General features: G+C 41.0%; 1 protein-coding gene across 1 annotated transcript in view; it reads right to left on the reverse strand.

Moving 5' to 3' along the window:
* Positions 1-1,897: 1,897 nt before the first annotated feature.
* GEMIN8 (gem nuclear organelle associated protein 8) overlaps positions 1,898-21,945 on the reverse strand; it is a 29,237-nt gene continuing 9,189 nt past the window's right edge. Inside the window, exons 2-4 of the mRNA XM_073664637.1 lie at positions 19,752-19,787; positions 15,528-15,966; positions 1,898-3,035 (exon numbers count right to left, since the gene is read on the reverse strand). Coding sequence (XP_073520738.1) covers positions 2,779-3,035; positions 15,528-15,966; positions 19,752-19,754 — 699 coding nt within the window. The 5' untranslated portion in view covers positions 19,755-19,787 and the 3' untranslated portion in view covers positions 1,898-2,778. The remainder of the gene's footprint in view (positions 3,036-15,527; positions 15,967-19,751; positions 19,788-21,945) is intronic.

Raw genomic sequence — 21,945 nt, forward strand, 5'->3', positions numbered from 1 at the left:
CCTGTGGCTGCTGATCACCACACCGTTACTGGAGGTATAGTGAGCTGCCGCAGACAGGAGTCAGGGAGGAGAGCGAGTCGTCAGTTCTACTCTACAGCGAGGGTTGTCAATCAGGATCAGGGAGAGTGCTCATAATGCAAATTGGGGGAGGGGGGGGGGTTAAGGGTGCATCGAGTTATTGGCCACATCAGGGGTCCATCCAAATTCTCTCCTTTACATATTAAATAAATAGTCTTTTCAGCTACTAAAATCACTAAACCCACTGATATGGGGAGATCGTTTGACAGCCTATTTGGCCCTCTTGACAGATGCTCTCAGGGAAGAGAAAGGTTCACCAGCAGCTCTAAAAGTCCACAGGAATACTCGGGTGAGCCAAGTGTTCCCATTTAGGGGACTCAGGAAAGAGCGGGCAGCTGAATGATCATTTGGCCGATAACTATCTAACGTGTATGGGGGGCTTTAGTTTAGTGAAGCTGATGTAGGCCAAGTGCACCCTGTGTCTGTGCAACTAACCTACTATTGGAGCTGTTCCCAACGTACACTGTAACATTCCCATAGGCCACTATTCACCAGAGACCAAAGTGTGTTTAGCAGGTATGCATATAAATATAGGAGTTTTGCTTTACAGGAAAGCACAGCAGGAAGCACTTCCATAAACAGATGGCAGCTACAAGGTAACCGATTTCAGGCGGTATTTTTTTTTCTCTTAAAAACAAAAAAAAGTCCCTATGGTGTACAGATGCAATTTTGACTGCTGCCACAGTTGGGCCCAGACGGAGTGTGACCTAGCTTTACCGCTGCAGCTCCTTTAATCTTTCTTCATGCACATCAGCAACCCCGGCCAATAGCTGAGCAGACAACTGTAGCACAGCTCCATTTACTGTAAGCGTATGTGCACGACAGTTTTTTCGGGTGGGCGTACTCGCCACGTTTTTCAAGAACAGGCTTCAGAAAACACCTGTGTTTTTTGTGTCTTTTCCGGAGTGCCTCTGACATTTTTGACTGCCAGCAGTTTCTTGAGGTCTCTTTTTTACTGCCATTTTCTGATCTTTATTTATTTATTTTTTAATGCCACTTAACAATGAAAAACAGCTGGAAGTTTTTAAGCAAAAACTTTGACAAAACTCTCGAAAAGATGCCCAGCCGTCTTTGTGAGCCTTCCCCCTAACTTCTATTATAAATTACAAGACTTCTTCAGAGCAGAAGACACCTGAAGAATAATCAGCTCACTTAATTTAACAGGTTGGTATCTTTGGAGACCTGAAGCAGTAAAAACATGCTCAAAAGCCTGAATATATGAACAGCAAGTCGTATTTACATTGAAATGCACATGTTCATCCTTTTCAGTGTTTAGTCACTGCTTTTCTAAACTTTTTTAGTAGAACGGAATCCGCTTGGAAAAGATGTTGTGTGTGCACGGTGCATACTATAAAGGGGATGACCATCTGGAAATGCTTGCTCTGCCTATAACTAGCTGTAGTAGTTAACAACCTCAGCCTGTGATTGACCGAGCATTTCCAGTGTGTTGATGAACTGGACTTAAATGGATTATTGGGGGTGATTGGTTTTTGATCTGAAGCATATAACCCCTGTTACATCATATGTTGCATTTTTCCCAGCAGATAATGGCTGTGCTACACAGCCATCATCTGCCTCTAATAGCAGCAGGTAACAAAGATCAGGATTATATGGAGGCCATGAATAGCCTGGTGTATGACATGCAAATTTCACCACAACACAATGGGTGAGATTTCAGGGAACACAGAAAATCATATACATTTTTCTTGCTATATGTGAATGGGATTCATGCAGCATACTGTGATTTATTGAAGATTCTCGATCCATAATCAACATCGAAAATATGGATCAAATTGACATATCTGAATGAGGCCTAAGATATTCAACAACATTTTAATAATTTTCAAGCAGGAAACAGTAGAACTAAAACGGATATGAATTGCATTACTGCAACCATTACAGTAAAAAAAAAAAATCAAAAACAACATACATAAAGATGGCTTATATGTAAACCGATAGATCTGCGGAAAAATGGGATTGTATTTTTAAAGGGAATCTGTCAGCAGGTTTTTGTTATGTGGTCTCTTAGCAGCATGATGTAGGGGCAGAGATCCTGATTAAAGTGTCACTTACTGGGCTGCTTGCTGTCATTTTAATAAAATCAGGTTTTTCTGCTGCAGATCTACCAGTTCTCTGAGTTCCCTGTGTAAACAGGGGCATGTGTAAAGAGGATCCGAGCTGCCGCGAACAACTACAGCCTATGTGCACTTACCGATCGATTACAGATCGTTCAGTGTGCACGCCGGAAGTACGGCAGCCTGTGTAAACAGGCAAATAAAACGACCACTGATCAGCGCACAAATTGCTCATCTACTGTTGTTTAGTGCCACACATTGGCTGGAGTAAAGGAACCCTAACGTGATCCACTATGGGCGACACATCACTTGTCGAAAGAATTCTAAAAATTCAGAGCAAAAAATGGTGTTTCGATTTGATCACCATCCCAGATTTTCCATCAAACACAATGTAACGAGGTTTGTGATTGGTTTTCACATGGATTTCAGCTCTGAGTAAGTGTTAAAATCCACTTGAAAAACTGTGTTGTGAACATATCCTGTGAGTTTGGATGCAGGGTAGGAATCTATTGCTCAAGTAGATGAACACCCAACTGTACGGCTCCTTTTACAAGTTGATACAGCTGTGGTTACTATTATTACTCCTACATACAGTAATGTAAACTGCTGGTCTCTGCCCAGAGACTTATAGCTTTAGTGGGATAATCGGCCAGTACTTGGGCTGTTTTTTATCACAATGTCGATCAAAGTTGAGTTGCATTGCAGTTTCCATTCCTTGGATTTGTGCTGCATCTTCTCCATAAAGTTTCTTCATCTCTATTCTACGTCTTTCTCCAGGTCTTTCTGACGGAGGATGAGACGATCTTTTGGTGGGGATGTGCAGGTCATGACCGGCATCTACATATTGCTCATGCATTTCCTCCTCAAGTAGCTGCTGTCGCTCTGAAATAGTAAAAGTTATACTTTATTACAAAAAAAAAGAAAAAAAAAAAAAAAGCATAAGTGTACAAGACGGTCATGGAAAAATGTTGTATATCCTATCGCCACAAAAGGTTATCTGGTTATTAGATATGAAAATATTATATTTCCATGGTCCTAGAGATGCATCATGGGTACAATGGAGGATTTTCTAACAAGTTCTCTTTGTAATGCATTACCCATTTCGATAAATTGCCTTCATTTTCTTTGATGCTACCAGCCGTATTATTCATTGCACCTTGTAGTTTGGCAGTAGTCTACAACACGGATTAATCCTGTTAGCTCAAAGTACATTTTAATGGACCCTACAGATCCCAGATAGTGAAATGAGAAGACACACGATGGTAATAAAGCTTAGGTCCACGCTCTAAATAGACTGACAACTCACAAGTAAGTTAAATGGGACCTGCACTAGATTCATGCTCCCTGAAGCACAGGTAGCATCATCTAGCTGCACGACTGCAGCCATTTACAGTTAGGTCCAGAAATATTTGTACAATGACACAAATTGTCATTTTAGCTGTTTACCAAAACATATTCAAGATACAGTTATATAATCAATATGGGCTTAAAGTGCAGACTCTCAGCTTTAATTTGGGTGTATTTACATCCTAATTTGAGTAAGGGTTTAGGAATTCCAGCTCTTCAATATGTAGCTGCCTCTTTTAAAAGGGACCAAAAGTAATTGCACAATTATCTCAAAAGCTCTTTGATGGGCTCGTTAATCCATTATCAATGAAGCAGGGCTGGAGCTGATTCCAGGTGTGACATTTGCATTTAGAAGCGGTTGCTGTGAACACACAACATGCGGTCAAACGCTCTTTATATTGTCTAGTACTTAGCACATCGGCAACAGATACGTGATCTGAGAACCTAGCCTGAAGGGCTGAAGCGTATTTCTCATACAAGAGTCACCCCATGTCACCTTACCAGTAACATGGGGTGACTACAGATGTCAGAGTCTCTCCTTCTGCCATAGTCCGTGTATGAATTACAAATGTATCTTTCATTTCTCCTCTAAATCTAAACATCATTGTAATATGCTCATATGATGTCAATTATATTGCTGCACCAGAGAAGGGCATGTGTGGCCATGATCAGTAGATGTGCCTATACGTTTACCCCAGCTGTGCCTCACGAAGAACTAGCCAAGAACTTGTTAATGCCTCATCAGTGAGGCTCAGGTCAAAGATTGAGAAGCACGGTTTAAAGGGAACTTAGCAGGGCCCCTCACTGTCCCCAGCCGATACCAGACTGATAGGGGTGCAGACTTCTTCATTTTGATAAGGTGTTTTATGTGCTTTATAATCACTATGAATGTTTATCAGTAAACAAAGGTTGTTAAATTCAGCAGTGTCCAGAACAAAAAAAATATGTACGTTATATTCAGTGTTATACTTTTTGCTTTCCTTTTTTACGATAGCATTCTGTTTGCGACAGATCATGTTTCCAATTAACATTTATGTTGGAAAGTCCTCCTGACAAAGTGGTAGAAGCACACTGCAAACGCAGGACTTTTCTAATCACAAATGGTGAAGAGCCTAACAAAAATCAATCAGATCACTTGCATTTCTTACATCTCACTTGTCCATAAAAACAAAGACTGAAATCTGATTGACTGCTATGAAGTGCTCCATTGCTGGCAGTAGTTGCCATAGAGGTGGCCCAGTATATAATGGGATGTATAATGTGTTGGTACAAATAACACTTGTGAGAGGACAGAAGTCAGCATCGGTTTGGTCCTAAGTGTTCCTCTGCATAAGAGGTGAATTCAGACGACCTGCACGTAACCGTAGCACGCAGCAAATCCTGGCATGAGTCAGAATTTCCCTGGTAAATGGCAGCAGATGCACAGTTAAAGCATACAAAAGGGTGACGAGGGGGAAGTGGGAGGTGGGATGTGGGAATGTACAAAATCTCTTGCAGCGCAAGTGCCAGGTTGGAAAAAGGAAAGCATCAAGTGGAAAAAATGAAGTGGCTCTGCCAAGCCGTGAGCCAAGTCCTGACAACCCAATTTCTTGCACTAAGGATTATTTGGTTCTCATTTTTTAAACATGTTTTTATCACAAGGTCTGTGTTTTCATTATTTCATAAACTGTTCATTATCAAGGAAGTGTGTGTCTGTCACTAATGCAGAATGTTAAGGGAACTGGTGAGAAAAAAAATCACCAACAAATCCCCTGTGTAGAACTAGCCACAGAAACCCCTGAATACAATGCTAAGGCTCAGTTCACATCTGCAACGGAGCTTTAGGTTTACATTAAAATGATGGACACTAAGACAGAAACCCAAAGGACCCCATTATAGTCCATGGGATCTATTGGACTTGCCACGTGACATTCATTTCTTCAACAAATTATGTTTTCCTGTACAAAAAGACATATCTAATGCAGATGTGACCCGCACCTAAAATGTGCTAATCTACCCAACACATTAAAAGGGGAATACTGGTCTATATAAATTATCCCTTTTACAGTGGGTACATGATCATTTATGTAAACCAGAACACCCCTTTAACGCCACAAGATAGTCTTGCAGCTCTAAAGCTGGAAATGTACATGAAATAGAGGTTGGCCTAATAAGCCAACAGCTGTCTGTCCAGATTCTCCCCAATGCACATGAACGAGGAGGAGAGTGGAGAAAGACACTGCTAGACTGTCCTCATCTCCGAGAGAACAAACGGGTCGGGCGTTTAAATACAAACTGCTGACCCAATAACATGCCTGACCCCAGAGGATATCCTGGGAGCATCAGGAGACCCCAATACACAGACTTTCCAATATATATTTAGATGCACAATCCCGGAATTTAGCATAAAATCAAGTGAGCAAATATTCTGTGGATCAGATTATTCCATAGTAGCATAGGAATATCGATTGCTATGAGCAATTTCAAATGAGGCTAGCTCATCGGTGCTATAAGAACAGGAACCGGTATTTAAAAAAGCTGACCACCTTGTAAGGGTTTTCTCGTGCAACAGAGCCAAGAGTATACTGAGAATAGTGTAATCAAGAAAAGCATCAAGCAAAAGGGGAAACTGGTCAAAGGAGGATCTCAAGAGTCAGCAAATTAGAGCTGAATACAACAATGGGGTTCTTAACTAGCATGTCCAGACTACTCGTAATTCATTAACATGGAAGAGCTATAACAGGAGATGACCAGTTTAAGTGCCATTGCTGTCTAAGAGAACTGGAAACAGAGGGCAAAACAGCACAAAAATTGGTTCAGTAAACAATGGAAAAACTGTCTGGTCAGACGAATTTAGATTTCTGTTGCACCATACAAGAGGGTTCGAATTGGCATAAGCAGTATGAATCAATACATTCTGTCAGGTGGCAATAGTTCAGGCTGATGGAAGTGAAGTAATGGATTATGTTCTTGACACATCCAGAGTTCTCCGATACTTGTGGATGGATTTCTGGGCAGTAGGACTTATTTAAGTATTTTGGCTGCTAAAGTTTATCCCTATATGGGTTACATCTGATCACTTATCAGGAGCAGTGGTGTTCCACTCCCTAGATGGGTTACATCCGATCACTTAACAGCCGATTGTGGGGGAGCTGGGTGTTGTCCCCCACTGCTGTGACAGTAAGGGAGAACCTCTTTAAGAGGTGCCACAATTCTTTGGTCCATATGGTCCATCTACCAATGTGACAAGGACTGAGAATTTCTATTTCCCTACATACAGTGGGTACAGAAAGTATTCAGACCCCTTTAAATTTTTCACTCTGTTTCATTGCAGCCATTTGGTAAATTCTAAAAGGTTCACTTTTTTTTCTCATTAAAGTACACTCTGCACCCCATCTTGACTGAAACTCCCCCCCCAGAAATGTAGATATTTTTGCAAATTTATTAAAAAAGAAAAACTGAAATATCACATGGTCATAAGTATTCAGACCCTTTGCTCAGTATTGAGTATAAGCATCCTTTTGAGTTAGTAGAGCTATGAGTCTTCTTGGGAATGATGCAACAAGCTTTTCACATCTGGATTTGGGGATCCTCTACCATTCTTCCTTGCAGATCCTCTCCAGTTCCGTCAGGTTGGATGGTGAACGTTGGTGGACAACCATTTTCAGGTGTCTCCAGAGATGCTCAATTGGGTTTAGGTCAGGGCTCTGGCTGGGCCAGTCAAGAATGGTCACAGAGTTGTTCTGAAGCCACTCCTTTGTTATTTTAGCTGTGTGCTTAGGGTCATTGTCTTGATGGAAAGTGAACCTTTGGCCAAGTCTGAGGTCCAGAGCACTCTGGAAGAGGTTTTCATTCAGGATATCTCTGTACTTGGCCGCATTCATGTTTCCTTCAATTGCAACCAGTCATCCTGTCCCTGCAGCTGTAAAACACCCCCATAGCATGCTGCTGCCACCACCATGTTTCACTGTTGGGATTGTATTGGGCAGGTGATGAGCAGTGCCTGGTTTTCTCCACACATACTGCTTAGAACTTTTTGGTGATAATTTTATCTTCGTCTCATCAGACCAGAGAATCTCATTTCTCATAGTCTGGGAGTCCTTAATGTGTTTTTGAGCAAACTCTATCTGGGCTTTCATATGTCTTGCACTGAGGAGAGGCTTCCATCGAGCCACTCTGCCATAAAGCCCGACTGGTGGAGAGCTGCAGTGATAGTTGACTTTGTGGAACTTTCTCCCATCTCCCTACTGCATCTCTGGAGCTCTGCCACAGTGATCTTGGGGTTCTTCTTTACCTCTCTCACAAAGGCTCTTCTCTCACTATTGCTCAGTTTGGCTGGACGGCCAGGTCTAGGAAAACTTCTGGTGGTCCAAACTTCTTCCATTTAAGGATTATGGAGGCCACTGTGCTCTTAGGAACCTTGACTAATGCAGAAATTCTTCTGTAAGCTTGGCCAGATATGTGCCTTGCCACAATTGGGTCTCTGAGCTCCTTGGGCAGTTCCTTTGAGCTCATGATTCTCATTTTGTCTGACATGCACTGTGAGCTGTGAGGTCTTATATAGACAGGTGTGTGCCTTTCCAAATCAAGTCCTATCACTTTAATTAAACACAGCTGGACTCCAATAAAGGAGTAGAACCATGTCAAGGAGGATCACATGGAAATTAAACTTAAATATGAGTGTCTGAGCAAAGGGTCTGAATACTTATGCCATGTGATATCTCAGTTTTTCTTTTTTAATAAATTTTCAAAAATGTCTACATTTCTGTTTTTTTTCAGTCAAGATGGGGTGCAGAGTACTTTAATGAGAAAAAAATGAACTTTTTAGAATTTACCAAATGGATGCAATGAAACAAAGAGTGAAAAAATTAAAGGGGTCTGAATACTTTCCATACCCACTGTACATCGCAGTATCATATTGGAAAAAAAAAAAGTACTGTGTCTCCACACAATCCAATTCATATTGGGATGCCACAGCAAAAGAGTCCATATAACAGAGGATCTGACATATGAAACATTTAAAGTAAAACTTGTGTATAATAAATTCTGCAGCACATTACTTCCTAAAAGAGAATGGAAGATTAGTGTAAATTACATTTTACAACACATTTCCTCTTGGGAAGAGAGGGAGCTGAGAAAATTGTACTACAGCTTGGTCAATATTAGAAGTATACATAACTCCAGCAGGGGTTCATGGGAACAGCTTTGTCTTATACATGGGCCTAAAGAAACATGAAAATATCATGCGGACACAACCACAAGTATTATTGTTAAGAGAAACTTATAGACCCCTGCAGAAAAATAGCAACTGTAACTGATGCAACCAGCTAAGAGAAAAACATGTTTCAGTCTGTGAAAAGTAAGCCAAGATATATCCCAGATATTTCAATAGATTATATTAATCTTTTAAGAATGCTTCATATTCAACCTTCCCATATCTTGTGAACCTCTTGTGGCCTCTTGTTTTGGAAATAATAGCACACCCTTAATTCTTCATTTGAGAAATCATTCTAAAACTTCCTAAACCATTATGGATATTTAAAAACAAAACAACTGGTCCAAAAAAAATGTCTAGTATTATGTGGGCATGGAATATTGGTATTATGACAGCCCCTTGCACCTGTCCACACCTTGTGTAGCTGGTGGCTTTCCCTCCTGACCTGGGATGGTGCAAATTGATTTGCAGAATCTGGTCCAGCAGCCAGAACAGTAATCTGTGAATGCTGGGCAGAAGCCCAAAGAGACGCTTGTTACCTGATGGCATCTGCGGCCTGGTGCAACGTCACCATTTCGGCGTGATGCACATGTGACGTTGCGCCAAGCCGGTTAATCAAAAGAAGAGCCACGGATGCCGTCAGATAAGAGGTGGTTCTTATGGCTTTTAAGGCTCCACTGATATGGCTGATGGACCAAGGACACCAAGTCTATTCCTGACTCCTCCATACATATGAATGTTTGCCCAATCAAGGAGAGGGGTGGAAGCCCCTACCAGATATGCCTCAGGGGAATGTAAAGTGTCAGACTTATCTACAGGGAGAACAAAAGGATCACATATCTGATTGGCTGTTCCTAATTACAGGGGCCCCATACACTTGGTCTGAAGGTACGGAGTATGGAGTCATTTAGGTTCCAAAAGTCGGTGGAGGGATCAAAGGGATCCTTGGGCATTTGGCTGTATGGGATCTAAACATTTCTAAATGACCACCTTGAGCAGGTCTACCTCCACAATTTCCCCAAGATGTTTCATACAGTTAGTCATAGTACACTGTGGGCAAGTCTGTTACTGAAATACCCTCTACATTTGATAGGTCTGGAATTGTAAGGAAGTCACATGATTATACATAGCATGTAAAAACAACAGAATATCATTTGTATTGTTTGGGGAGCATATGAAGTCCGTTTTGGTGCAAATGTAAATGGCATCAGAAGGATGGTGGATATAGTGGATACTAGAATAGGTACAACTCATTCCTTTAGGAGTGTGACAAAATTAACTGAGTAACTTAATCATGGCAAATATGCATATGACCACTAAGGCCACGTTCACACGTTAGTATTTGACCAGTATTTTACCTCAGTATTTGGAAGCCAAAACCAGAAGAAGTGGGTGATAAATACAGAAGTGGTGACGTGTCTCTATTATACTTTTCCTGATTGTCTCACTCTTGGTTTTGGCTTATAAATACGGATGTAAAAAACTCAAATACTCAATGTGTGAACGTGGCCTAAAAGACATTAGGTTCGGAGGATTAGCTGAAAAAAAAAAAAAAAAAAAATCACTGGGGCACCTTTCCGGATACCGCTGCACCATCCTCAGTGTACCAGTCTTTATTCTCTGCACCATATCACACTATATTAGCATTTAGAATGAGTGGATGTGGACAGCTTGAAAACTCTTCTTTTCACTGAAATTTCATTGATAAGTATGAACCAATGTATTCATAAGAAGCAAATGGTGTATTTAATGTTTAGTTCAGCTTTGAAATGGAAGTTAAACTAAAGCACTAAGGAAAATACACATCTATAGATAACCATACAGTGGGTATGGAAAGTATTCAGACCCCTTTAAATTTTTCACTCTGTTTCATTGCTGCCATTTGGTAAATTCTAAAAAGTTCATTTTTTTCTCATTAAAGTACACTCTGCACCCCATCTTGACTGAAAAAAAAACAGAAAGTAGAAATTTTTGCAAATTTATTAAAAAAGAAAAACTGAAATATCACATGATCATAAGTATTCAGACCCTTTGCTCAGACACTCATATTTAAGTCACATGCTGTCCATTTCCTTGTGATCCTCCTTGAGATGGTTCTACTCCTTCATTGGAGTCCAGCTGTGTTTAATTAAACTGATAGGACTTTATTTGGAAAGACACACACCTGTCTATATAAGACCTCACAGCTCACAGTGCATGTCAGACCAAATGAGAATCATGAGCTCAAAGGAACTGCCCAAGGAGCTCAGAGACAGAATTGTGGCAAGGCACAGATCTGACCAAGCTTACAGAAGAATGTCTGCAGTACTCAAGGTTCCTAAGAGCACAGTGGTCTCCATAATCCTTAAATGGAAGAAGTTTGGGACCACCAGAAGTCTTCCTAGACCTGGCCGTCCAGCCAAACTGAGCAATTGTGGGAGAAGAGCCTTGGTGAGAGAAGTAAAGAAGAACCGCAAGATCACTGTGACTGAGCTCCAGAGATGCAGTAGGGAGATGAGAGAAAGTTCCACAAAGTCAACCATCACTGTAGCCCTCCACCAGTCGAGCCTTTATGGCAGAGTGGCCTGACGGAAGCCTCTCCTCAGTGCAAGACATATGAAAGCCCGTATAGAGTTTGCTCAAAAACACACGAAGGACTCCCAGACTATGAGAAATAAGATTATCTGGTCTGATGAGACAAAGATAGGACTTTTTGGTGATAATTCTAAGCTGTATGTGTGGAGAAAACCAGGCACTGCTCATCACCTGCCCAATACAATCCCAACAGTGAAACATGGTGGTGGCAGCAGCATGCTATGAGGGTGTTTTTCAGCTGCAGGGACAGGACAACTGGTTGCAATTGAAGGAAACATGAATGCGGCCAAGTACAGAGATATCCTGGATGAAAACTTCTTCCAGAGTGCTCTGGACCTCAGACTTGGCCACAGGTTCACCTTCCAACAAGACAATGACCCTAAGCACACAGCTAAAATAACAAAGGAGTGGCTTCAGAACAACTCTGTGACCATTCTTGACTGGCCCAGCCAGAGCCCTGACCTAAACCCAATTGAGCATCTCTGGAGAGACCTGAAAATGGCTGTCCGCCAACGTTCACCATCCAACCTGACGGAACTGGAGAGGATCTGCAAGGAAGAATGGTAGAGGATTCCCAAATCCAGGTGTGAAAAACTTGTTGCATCATTCCCAAGAAGACTCATGGCTGTACTAGCTCAAAAGGATGCTTCTACTCAATACTGAGCAAAGGGTCTGAATACTTATGACCATGTGATATTTCAGTTTTTCTGTTTTAATAAACTTGCAAAAATTTCTACATTTGTTTTTTTTTTCAGTCAAGATGGGGTGCAGGGTGTACTTTAATGAGAAAAAGAAAATGAACTTTTTAGAATTTACCAAATGGCTGCAATGAAACAAAGAGTGAAAAATTTAAAGGGGTCTGAATACTTTCTGTACTCACTGTATATAATAGTATACACACATTATTTTGGGAGCCAGGACTCCATGTTGCTGTGTTTGTCCCCCTTTTGTTTCTTCGGAGCTTCCAGTTCTCTCCTACTTGGAGAGGCCCTATTGAGTCCTGTGAATGGAGCCTTTCTCAGCGTTCAGTACTGTTGTTATGGAAACTTTACAGAGTGGGATAGCAATGTATTAAAGGAAGCTGAACATGATGATGTCTTGGAAGAAGCTTAAGACTTTCCCCCCCTTAGAGCAATGTGCTTTAGGCTTATAAAAACGTGGCATCACAGACAATATGTGGCTGCTGCAAGGCATATAACATGAAAATAGAAAATGAGCAAGAAACGGGAAAAAAATACAATGTCTGTCAGATTACAATAAACAGAGTAGGAAGATCCTTATGGAGGAAAGCACATGAAGTAAGAAATGAGATTGGACGAAAACACCACCAACACTATACAGAAGGTCTAGGAGGTGACCATTAATGTAGACTGTATGAGGGACACAAAAGCACAGGAATGGGAACCCCTATATGTACAGTAGGTTCTTCATGGTCAAGAGATTCAAAAGTCACAACGCACAATCACTAACCAGAGGAGCGAGTACTTGAGTTTTGCAGGAACCACAGACTTTCAGTTTTTCAACTGTGAAACCTCTAAAGCAGATGTATTTGACTTTAAAAGGCAAAATGTCATGTTGTACATGCAGCCCGATATATGGACAGCATGGTATAGAGAAGAAGTTGAGCAGAATGATATATAGGTTTGTGAAAAAAGATTCAGAATAACTTGTATTTTATTCTATGAAATCCCAGGTATTCGTATACATACGAGTCCAGTGGGCAATCCTACTAGTGATTGCCAGCTGTCTCTGCATGCAGTGATTCAGGAGCTGCTGTCACAGGGATACCATGACAGAGAGGGGCCAGAAGACTGTGATGTCTGGTTTCATGAACTCCTTCACTGGTTAGAAGTAGTTCACCATCTAATTAAACAGTGCAGTTTTTTTCCTTGCTAGCAGTGCAAGGGTTAATCTGTTCAGTTGAAGCTCTTGGAGTTTTCCTAACTGGATTAACTCAGCTGTTCAGTGTTGGCCTCTCCCCTCTGCTATATATAAACTGGCACTTAGGGATTGCTAGCGTTAGTTAGTTATCACCTGGTTCTGGAGTTGGATGTGTAGTTCGTGGTTGGAGTTGGTGTTTTGGAGATTTACGAGGAGATTGATGCTTGGAGTTTTGTCTGTGTATACATCCTCATCCTCTATTTGGTTTCTATTTGAATTTTGTATGGTTGGTATTTTCATTTATCCCTGTCCATCTTTCCTTGTTTGTCTGGTTAGTGTGTTCCTATACACTTCAGCTTCCTATTATCCTGGGCGTGGGAGGGGACAGATAAGGGTTAATATAGGAGCATAGCAAGGCACGTGAACCCGGCGCCTCCCCTTCAGGAGTAATCCGTCGGGCAGGAATAGACTAGGGCTCCCCTAGTTCTAAGGACCTGGTTAGCACCCATAGTCCCAACACCATCATGACAGCTGTCCACTAGGCTTATGTTTGCAAACACCAGAGATTTCAATGAATAAAATGCAAGGTTTATTGATACTGTTTCCACAAAAAAATGTGTATGAATCTGATCAGCTCCTCCTGCTCTATACATCCTGCCTGCAAACCAGTTACCAGTTTACATGATGGATTCACTTTAAACGGGAACCAGATGTCACAATACAAACTGCATTAACCATTAATTAGATATCTTCGACCTGACGAGGCTGGTGTAGCTACTATGAAAATCAATGTCAGAATCTCTGTATAATCTGGAGATTAAGAAGAGCATTTTATAATACAATGCTCATTTTAATATTCAATAGGGAAACTAAGTAAATACACCATCTTTCTCACGTATAAGAAATCTACAAGATCTATTTAATGTATATAGTGTGAATTTCAAAATCTAAATCACAAATTCACGTTAAGGTTTTTTTTTTTTTCAGAAAGACTTGCCCATAATGGCCCATTAAAGCACATGGCTAACAGAAAGAATGGAGTGCTGAAGTCCTTTTTACAAAAGCACACATCTCTACATATGAGGACTCACTCTGGCAGACTTCAGAAGGTCATATATAATTAATCTTTTTTTCCCATATTTATACTTCTTCACTCCCTGGCATACAGCCTGAAGAACACATCATTTAGATGTCAGTTGCCTAGTCTAATACAAATAAATCACTTTAATGAAATCCATCAATTAGATGTTTCTTCGTGGTCTGTGGCAGCAGCAGCTGACAGTCCCTGGTATTTTCTGTCTTTCTCACTTGCACCCTGATCCAGTAGTGGTCTGAGCTCAAGCTGGCACAATGAAGGATCAGCAGCTGTGGACATGACCCCACCACATGGGTAAACCTACAACGAACTAACTAGGGATGTGCCTCATTAGCAAAACCTTATTCCATCGGCCCCAGACCCTTCAATTTGCTTTACTGGGGAAACTGCTGCACAATGAGGGGTCATTCACTTCACTTTTTTCTATAGCCACTGCCCTATAACAAGAACTACAGGTGAAATGTCTGGATCGCCAGGGCACTAGCTGTTCGATGGGTGCCAGTAGTCGCCGGCAACATTTGGCCGAAATATGAAAGGTGTTGTCTATGATGAGACTTATCTTTAATAAGAAAGATCTGGATATTACAGAGGGTAGCTGAAGGGTTTGTACTAAGATTGTAAGTTATCCCTCATCCGTTGGCTAGGGTATACCTTTCTAGTCACAAGGGGTCCAACCTGTTTTGATCCCGAGAATGGAGTTCTATACAGCCCATCCTGAATAGAGAGAAGGTCATGTATGTGCGCTGCCGGATATCCCCAGCGTGGTCCTCGTCTGTCTCAGGCAGGCCAATAGAGAATGAACAGAACAGAGGCGGACATACATGACCTCTGCTCCATTCATTTGCAGATCTACAGAGCCCAATTCTCTGCATTAGTTGTGGTTCCAGTGGTGGGACATTCAGCAAATCATACATTATCCTCTACGGATAGGGAGGAACATAAAAAAAAGTGTCACAAAACTAATTTTCAGGTGGGCAAAATATTCTGCCATAAACTGGGTGAATTTCCAAATGAATTTCTAAAAGTTCCAGTCTTCAGACATTCCATGTATTATTGCAGGTCTTTGCTGGCAGCAAGTGTTGGATTATAAACTTACTGGATTGCAGATTTTTTTTAACGAATGTTCATTTTAACTAAATACAGTGATTTTTTTACTCTCCACACTTCAGCACGTATGCACACCACTACTGTTATACCGCTATAATGTGATCAGTAATAGTGTGCAGTGAACCAACATCTATGGGAAGTAATAACAACCTACGGACAGATGACAGATACTTACTTAGCTCTTCTCGATGCCTCTCAGTCTCTGCAAAGTATTGGCGCAGCTCCTCTGTAATCTCCATGTTGCTCATGTCACATTCTATTCCTTCCTCGTCTGAATCTGTGGACACGACCTCTTCTTGTTCCATTTCAGACTCCTCTTCCTTAGAACAAGATACCTTCAGACAGGGCCGATCACGGCGTGGCTGCACAGCTGGTTTCTGTGGCCTGGCGTAGAAGGGCTGGTAAGAGGACTCCCCTCCTTTCCAATCAGTATAACGAGTATTATGAAAAGTTTCAGTGAGGTACCAGGGGGGATAACATATAGACGCCACTGCCACTCTGTATGCCCTCTTATGCCTGTACAGCCACTGCATTGCTTGACTGTAATGCTTCCAGTACCTGGAATACACCCGGCCAGTGTACCAAGGCTCAGATTCCTGAAGGCGTATGCTGGCCTAGAGATAAAGGGAGTGTAATTAGATGAATACATACTGACAGTGCATCCCTACAGGGTCACCCATTCATAGCAACCTCTGGAAATCTTGACCTAGGAACACTCATTGCCCAATAATCGGCCTGTCTAGGCAGACTGTCAATCACCCAACGAAAAAACAAAATGCTCATTCATTGGGTAACATAATTTTTAAACTTGCTTACAAATCATTGCTAATTGCAGCACATGGTCCTGTGTAAACAGCACATCTGCTGCCGAGAATAATGACAGTTTATGCATAGGAAGTGCGGTCAACCTGTCTAAACAGGTCATTAAAAGACCGCCAATCGACTCACACCTAGCTAATCCATGGATGTTTAGTGCCGCGGGTCGGTCAGCCTAAATGCACCCCAACTGTAATCACTTATTTTCATAGATGACAAAGTGTACCATAGTCTTGGAGTAAAAACATTGGTACTGGCAACCATCCATCAGGGTTGTAGCATTCTTTCCCCAAAGGAGTTTAACGGGAGCCTGTCAGGTGATTATGTTGCTTGAACCACGGACAGCATGGATCAGTGACAGGCAGATACCTATGACTTTCTCTAAAACTCTGGGAGAGAAGAAATAGTTTAAAAAGAAGCCAAGAACAGAGAGAACATTCATATATCCAATTTGAAGTTTAGGGAGCGACGTTTCAATCTAGCGCAGGTCAAGCGGGGGAGGAAACGACTGACTGTTCTTCTAATTCCTGGCTGCTTTTTAATTTAGCTTTTTTTTGAAAAACGCTGCAGTGCTTCCTGAAATATACATGTACGTATAGATTTCATGCAACTGAAAAAAAGGAAAAAAAAATAAATTATATAGAATGATATGTAAAAACATCTGTGTGTACCCACAAGCTTAATGGGGCAGATTTGTGGCAGATATGTCTACAATCCAAAATCGGAGTCATGAACATATATGGGGAGGTGTGTGTCTGACGCAGTCGCAAAAATTTAGGTAAAAAAAAAAAAAAGTCTGCAACGTGTGGAAAACACTCCACAAAGATTATAGTTTAACTCTCTTAAACAAATGGATTTATGTAGGTGCCAAAAAAAGGACACTCGCCATGGTCTCCGACTGGCTGCAGCGGTGAAGTTCTATCTGGGCTGCAGCGTCCCTCACTGGAAGAAAAATAGCAGCAAGCAGACCAGCATGGGGCAAAGAGGAACGGTTGGGTCAGGTAGATGAGGGTTCCCCACCCTTTTTTTTTTTAACTATAATATATATATATATATATATATATATATATATATATATATATATATATATATATATATATATATATATATATATATATATATATATATATATATATATATATATATCCCACACACACACACACAGTACAGACCAAAAGTTTGGACACACCTTCTCATTTAAAGATTGTTCTGTATTTTCATGACTATGAAAATTCTACATTCACACTGAAGGCATCAAAACTATGAATTAACACATGTGGTATTATATACTTAACAAAAAAGCGCTTGATGGTTTTTGCAGCTGCACTTGGGGACACTTTCAAAGTTTTCGCACTGACTAACCTTCATTTCTTAAAGTAATGATGGCCACTCGTTTTTCTTTACTTAGCTGCTTTTTTCTTGCCATAATACAAATTCTAACAGTCTATTCAGTAGGACTATCAGCTGTGTATCCACCTGACTTCTGCACAACACAACTGATGGTCCCAACCCCATTTATAAGGCAAGAAATCCCACTTATTAAACCTGACAGGGCACACCTGTGAAGTGAAAACCATTTCCGGTGACTACCTCTTGAAGCTCATCAAGAGAATGCCAAGAGTGTGCAAAGCAGTCATCAAAGCAAAAGGTGGCTACTTTGAAGAACCTAGAATATAAGACATATTTTCAGTTGTTTCACACTTTTTTGTTAAGTATATAATTAAGTATATAATTCCACATGTGTTAATTCATAGTTTTGATGCCTTCAGTGTGAATGTACAATTTTTATAGTCATGAAAATACAGAATAATCTTTAAATGAGAAGGTGTGTCCAAACTTTTGGTCTGTACTGTATACACACACACACCACAAGCACATAAATTCTCTACAGCTGAACTACTTTTAACTCAGACAGAAAAGCCAAACACTATAATCTGTATCACGTGTCAGTATTGTCAAAATTAGCAATTTTTGCGAGCAGAAAAGTATAATTAACTTCCCATACATCCATGTGAACCCACAAGCCAAAGCAAACATCCTACATAACACTTGGGACTGCTCTGTCAGCCCAGAACACATCTGCCTCAGCAGCTGTCCTGCCCAGTCTCACATAGGAGAAGAAAATGAGCATTATTAAAGCATTTCTACGAGTTCACAAACTGTGCATTCAGGGGAAGCCCTGCAGAACGCTTCCCAATACTGAGTAATATATCGACGGCAGGAAGATATAAAGATTACAGATGTAGCTGCTGTTCACACGGGAGGAGACGTGGACACTGTGAGAAAACTCCACATCCGCTGTACATGGATCCGGACTATGAAGCTTCCACCCCCAGTGTTTAATACTGGCAGCTCTAGACAGAGCATCATGTTTTTCAGGACCCTCTCATGGGCCTTATAGGAAGCTAGAATATTATATGTGATGGAAACAACAATAAAATCTATACGGTGATTGCTATAAATAAGGGCTTTGGGAAATAGGGTATTTGAGAAGTTCCACCTTCTCTTGGAGAAGGCCACCTTCCCTTGGAGAAGACCACCATACCAGAGTTCTTGTGACGGATATTCAGTTTCATCACATATTACGTATACAGGACATCCTGATAACGAGGACCCCTCTAGTAGAAGACCACTTTTTAATACAATTTTAGTTGGTTATCGGAAAGAGGCTTCACAGTAGACAGCATTTTCCCTGGGAACCACATCTCTTATAGTACAGGGGCACTCTGTAGCCAAATCGTGCTAAACTATTAGGGTCGGGTCACAGGAGCATATAATAAAATCGTTTGGAGTTGCATCTAGAAAAGTAGGATGATTTTTTTTCTCACCTTTCGTCCATGTACAGTCCATATGCAATCCATTGTTTTACAGTGGCAGATATCAATCATTTACAATTTCCGATATTACAGAATTGCAATGTATCCATAAAAATTGGATGTTATACTTTGGCTCTGCATGGCATCCGATTTTTTTCCACGCACCCATAGACTTGAATGGGCGAGTCTCATCTGGTTTACGTAGGAAAATCGTGCATGCTGCCATTTTTTTTTCGCATGTAGATTCAGCCAGTCAACAAAAAATCATTCATCTTCACTGTCCCATTGAGTAACATTGCTTCTAGTGCGTTTTTTTTTTTTTTTTAACAGATAGCACTCGGACCGAAAATACGGTCGTGTGCACGAGCCCTTAGTATAAGGATGAATGGACCGATATCTGAAAACCACAGCAGAGGTGGTGGGCTGACCTCCACCAATATAACACTGAATGGGTCATCAATATTCTGGAACCTGGAAAACCTTTTTAGACAGAACTCACGTGTACGATTTTCATGCATATGTTCTAGCAATTTATTATGCTGATAGAACATTTCCCATTCGAGTGCTTTGGGCCTTTTTAAGTTTGTTTTTTTCGCTGGCCGATTGTTCACAAAAAATATACGGAGACACGTCTGAGTCTGGTCCACAATTCTCTGATACCAGTCACACTTCATACAGAAGTCATCCATGTGCCATTAGTTTTACTGTTCTGCTTCTAATAATGGAATACCTTATGATGGAACTATCCCTTAAAATTAACTACTCACCATTTTTGATGAATTCTTTAATCAGTTGTCAAGTACCTAGGAACAGAAAAAAAAACTTGTAAAGCTCTAAATATATTACAATAGTTAGCACCTCCATTTTTTTTTCTTTTATGGTTTTCACATATTTTCCTTCTTTTCCACATAAACATAAAGTACAGATTACAATCTAATCATGACTGATACAGGAGGAACCCAAGGTTCAGTACAGTGTGTAACTCCTGTAGCGATTGCGGACATATTTATCGGAGCTGGTAAATATTAAATATCCTTTGTCAGATAAACATATTGCATTCTTAGCCTTAAAGGGATGGCCCAATATAGGAAAAACTAAACAAAAAAACTTAACGCCATGGATGTGCTTAAAAACTGATGGCATTTTCATTATCTAGCATCCCCTCAAATTCAGCAGAGAAGTCACAGTACCGCTGTAACCTGTGCTTGGCTGCAGCGGTCAGATGATTAAAAAAAGTGCATCACAGGATGTTTCTCCAATGACGTGGTCTTCTCGTCACCCGACCGCTACAATCAATAACAGGCTGCAGCAGTCCTCCGACTTGCAAAGTGAAGATGGCTTTCAAAGCCTCCAGAGTGGCCTGCGCTGGATATGTAGGGGGTCAGGGAGGTGGTAAGTATGCCCCAGATTTTTACGCATTCATTTTTTCCCCCATATCAAATGAGCCCTTTAAATATTTAGAATAATCAGGAAAAGGGACATGAAGCTAAGCCAAGTTTGATAGTGAAAATCCTGCAGTGATGTAAAGTGGGCTGACGAGCAAATGCAAAACAACTTGTCCCGAGTACAATACAACTCAATGCTGCAATTGTGTCCGGCTCTGAATAGCACAGACACTGAATTCATTATACATTTTAACTCATCCCAGAAGAGATGACGGCTTTTGTGCATTAAGATCAAGGTCTTGTGTAGCACAGGGTACGCTTTATCATGTGTGTCCAGAAACATTACCGCACAAAAGAGGCAAATCTCAGATAAGAAATGGCCACAGCCTACTACCAACAACTGGCTTCTCTAGAAAAAGGAATAAAACACTGATTCTGTAATTCACTGTAGCAGCAATGACATATCATGGTGCAAAATGCACAACGACCCATGCTTTACAATATGAAGATGAATATACTCAGGGCTCCTGGCGTTATACTTCCGACTACACTCTCACAGGTCTTGGCTTCTTTCCCAAGTCCTTCTCTAGATCTATTTCTTGGCATGGTTCCTTTGGCTGTCTGCCTTAAGTTTAACCACTGGATCTTGTAACTTGCTTCAGTATCTTAGTTATGTATTTAAACACAATGGACTTCCCGTTACCACTTCAGGATGAATGCACATATTCACGTAACAGACTGGTCAATTTTTAGAATTCTTCATTTTCTCACCGATAATAACAAATACTGACCAGTATCTATGAAGAGTGTCAAAGGCTTCAACCCAATAACAAGCTGTGGAATAGGCCTTAAAAAGGATCTTTCACGTTGAACTGGACACACAATGTAATAGTGGACGCAGAGCTGAATAAATTTATTTTTTTTATTTCACCTTGCTGTTGCGGAGATATTAGTAATCAAAGTATTTGGGACCTAATGAGTTAACAAAAGTTAAGTCCAAGTCAGTGTTATCAAATAGCTTTCACTGGGGGCATGTAGAAGAACATGCCCCACCATAGCTTGGGTTTGTGAGATGTATGGATACATCTCAGATTTTCTGCACGATTAGAAAGTGCAGCTGAGTTTAGTTGTGTCACATTACAAACCCTTCTATCTGCTCTCCTCCTCTCATAGCATGGCAGATCTGTTATACTGCATCTTCCCCCACAGTGTCTGTGCAGAAATGAATCTATTGTGCTCACAGCATAGTGTAATTGCTCTGCAGTGAGATCAGAGCAGAATGTCATTACAGATCACACAGGAGCAGCTTGTGTTTGCACTCTCTGATCTACAAGTTGCCTTTAGCACAAATGACCTGAGTGTGACTCATCTCCAGACAGACATTGCGGGGGAAGGAATATCAAAGACTCACTGTCATTTCCAAACAGAAAACGGGTGTGAACAGGTGCGAGCTAAGAGCAGCCACCTCCATTGTGGGGAAAGGTGTAGTACAGTAGAGCTGACAGTGCTATAAGTAGAGGAGAGATGGTAGAAAGTTTGTAATGTGACACAGCTAAACTAAGCTGTGCTGCCCTTC

Source organism: Phyllobates terribilis, unplaced genomic scaffold, assembly GCF_046119375.1.
Source record: "Phyllobates terribilis strain yellow unplaced genomic scaffold, ASM4611937v1 Scaffold_2__4_contigs__length_985480577, whole genome shotgun sequence".
In the NCBI taxonomy this organism is placed as follows: domain Eukaryota; kingdom Metazoa; phylum Chordata; class Amphibia; order Anura; family Dendrobatidae; genus Phyllobates; species Phyllobates terribilis.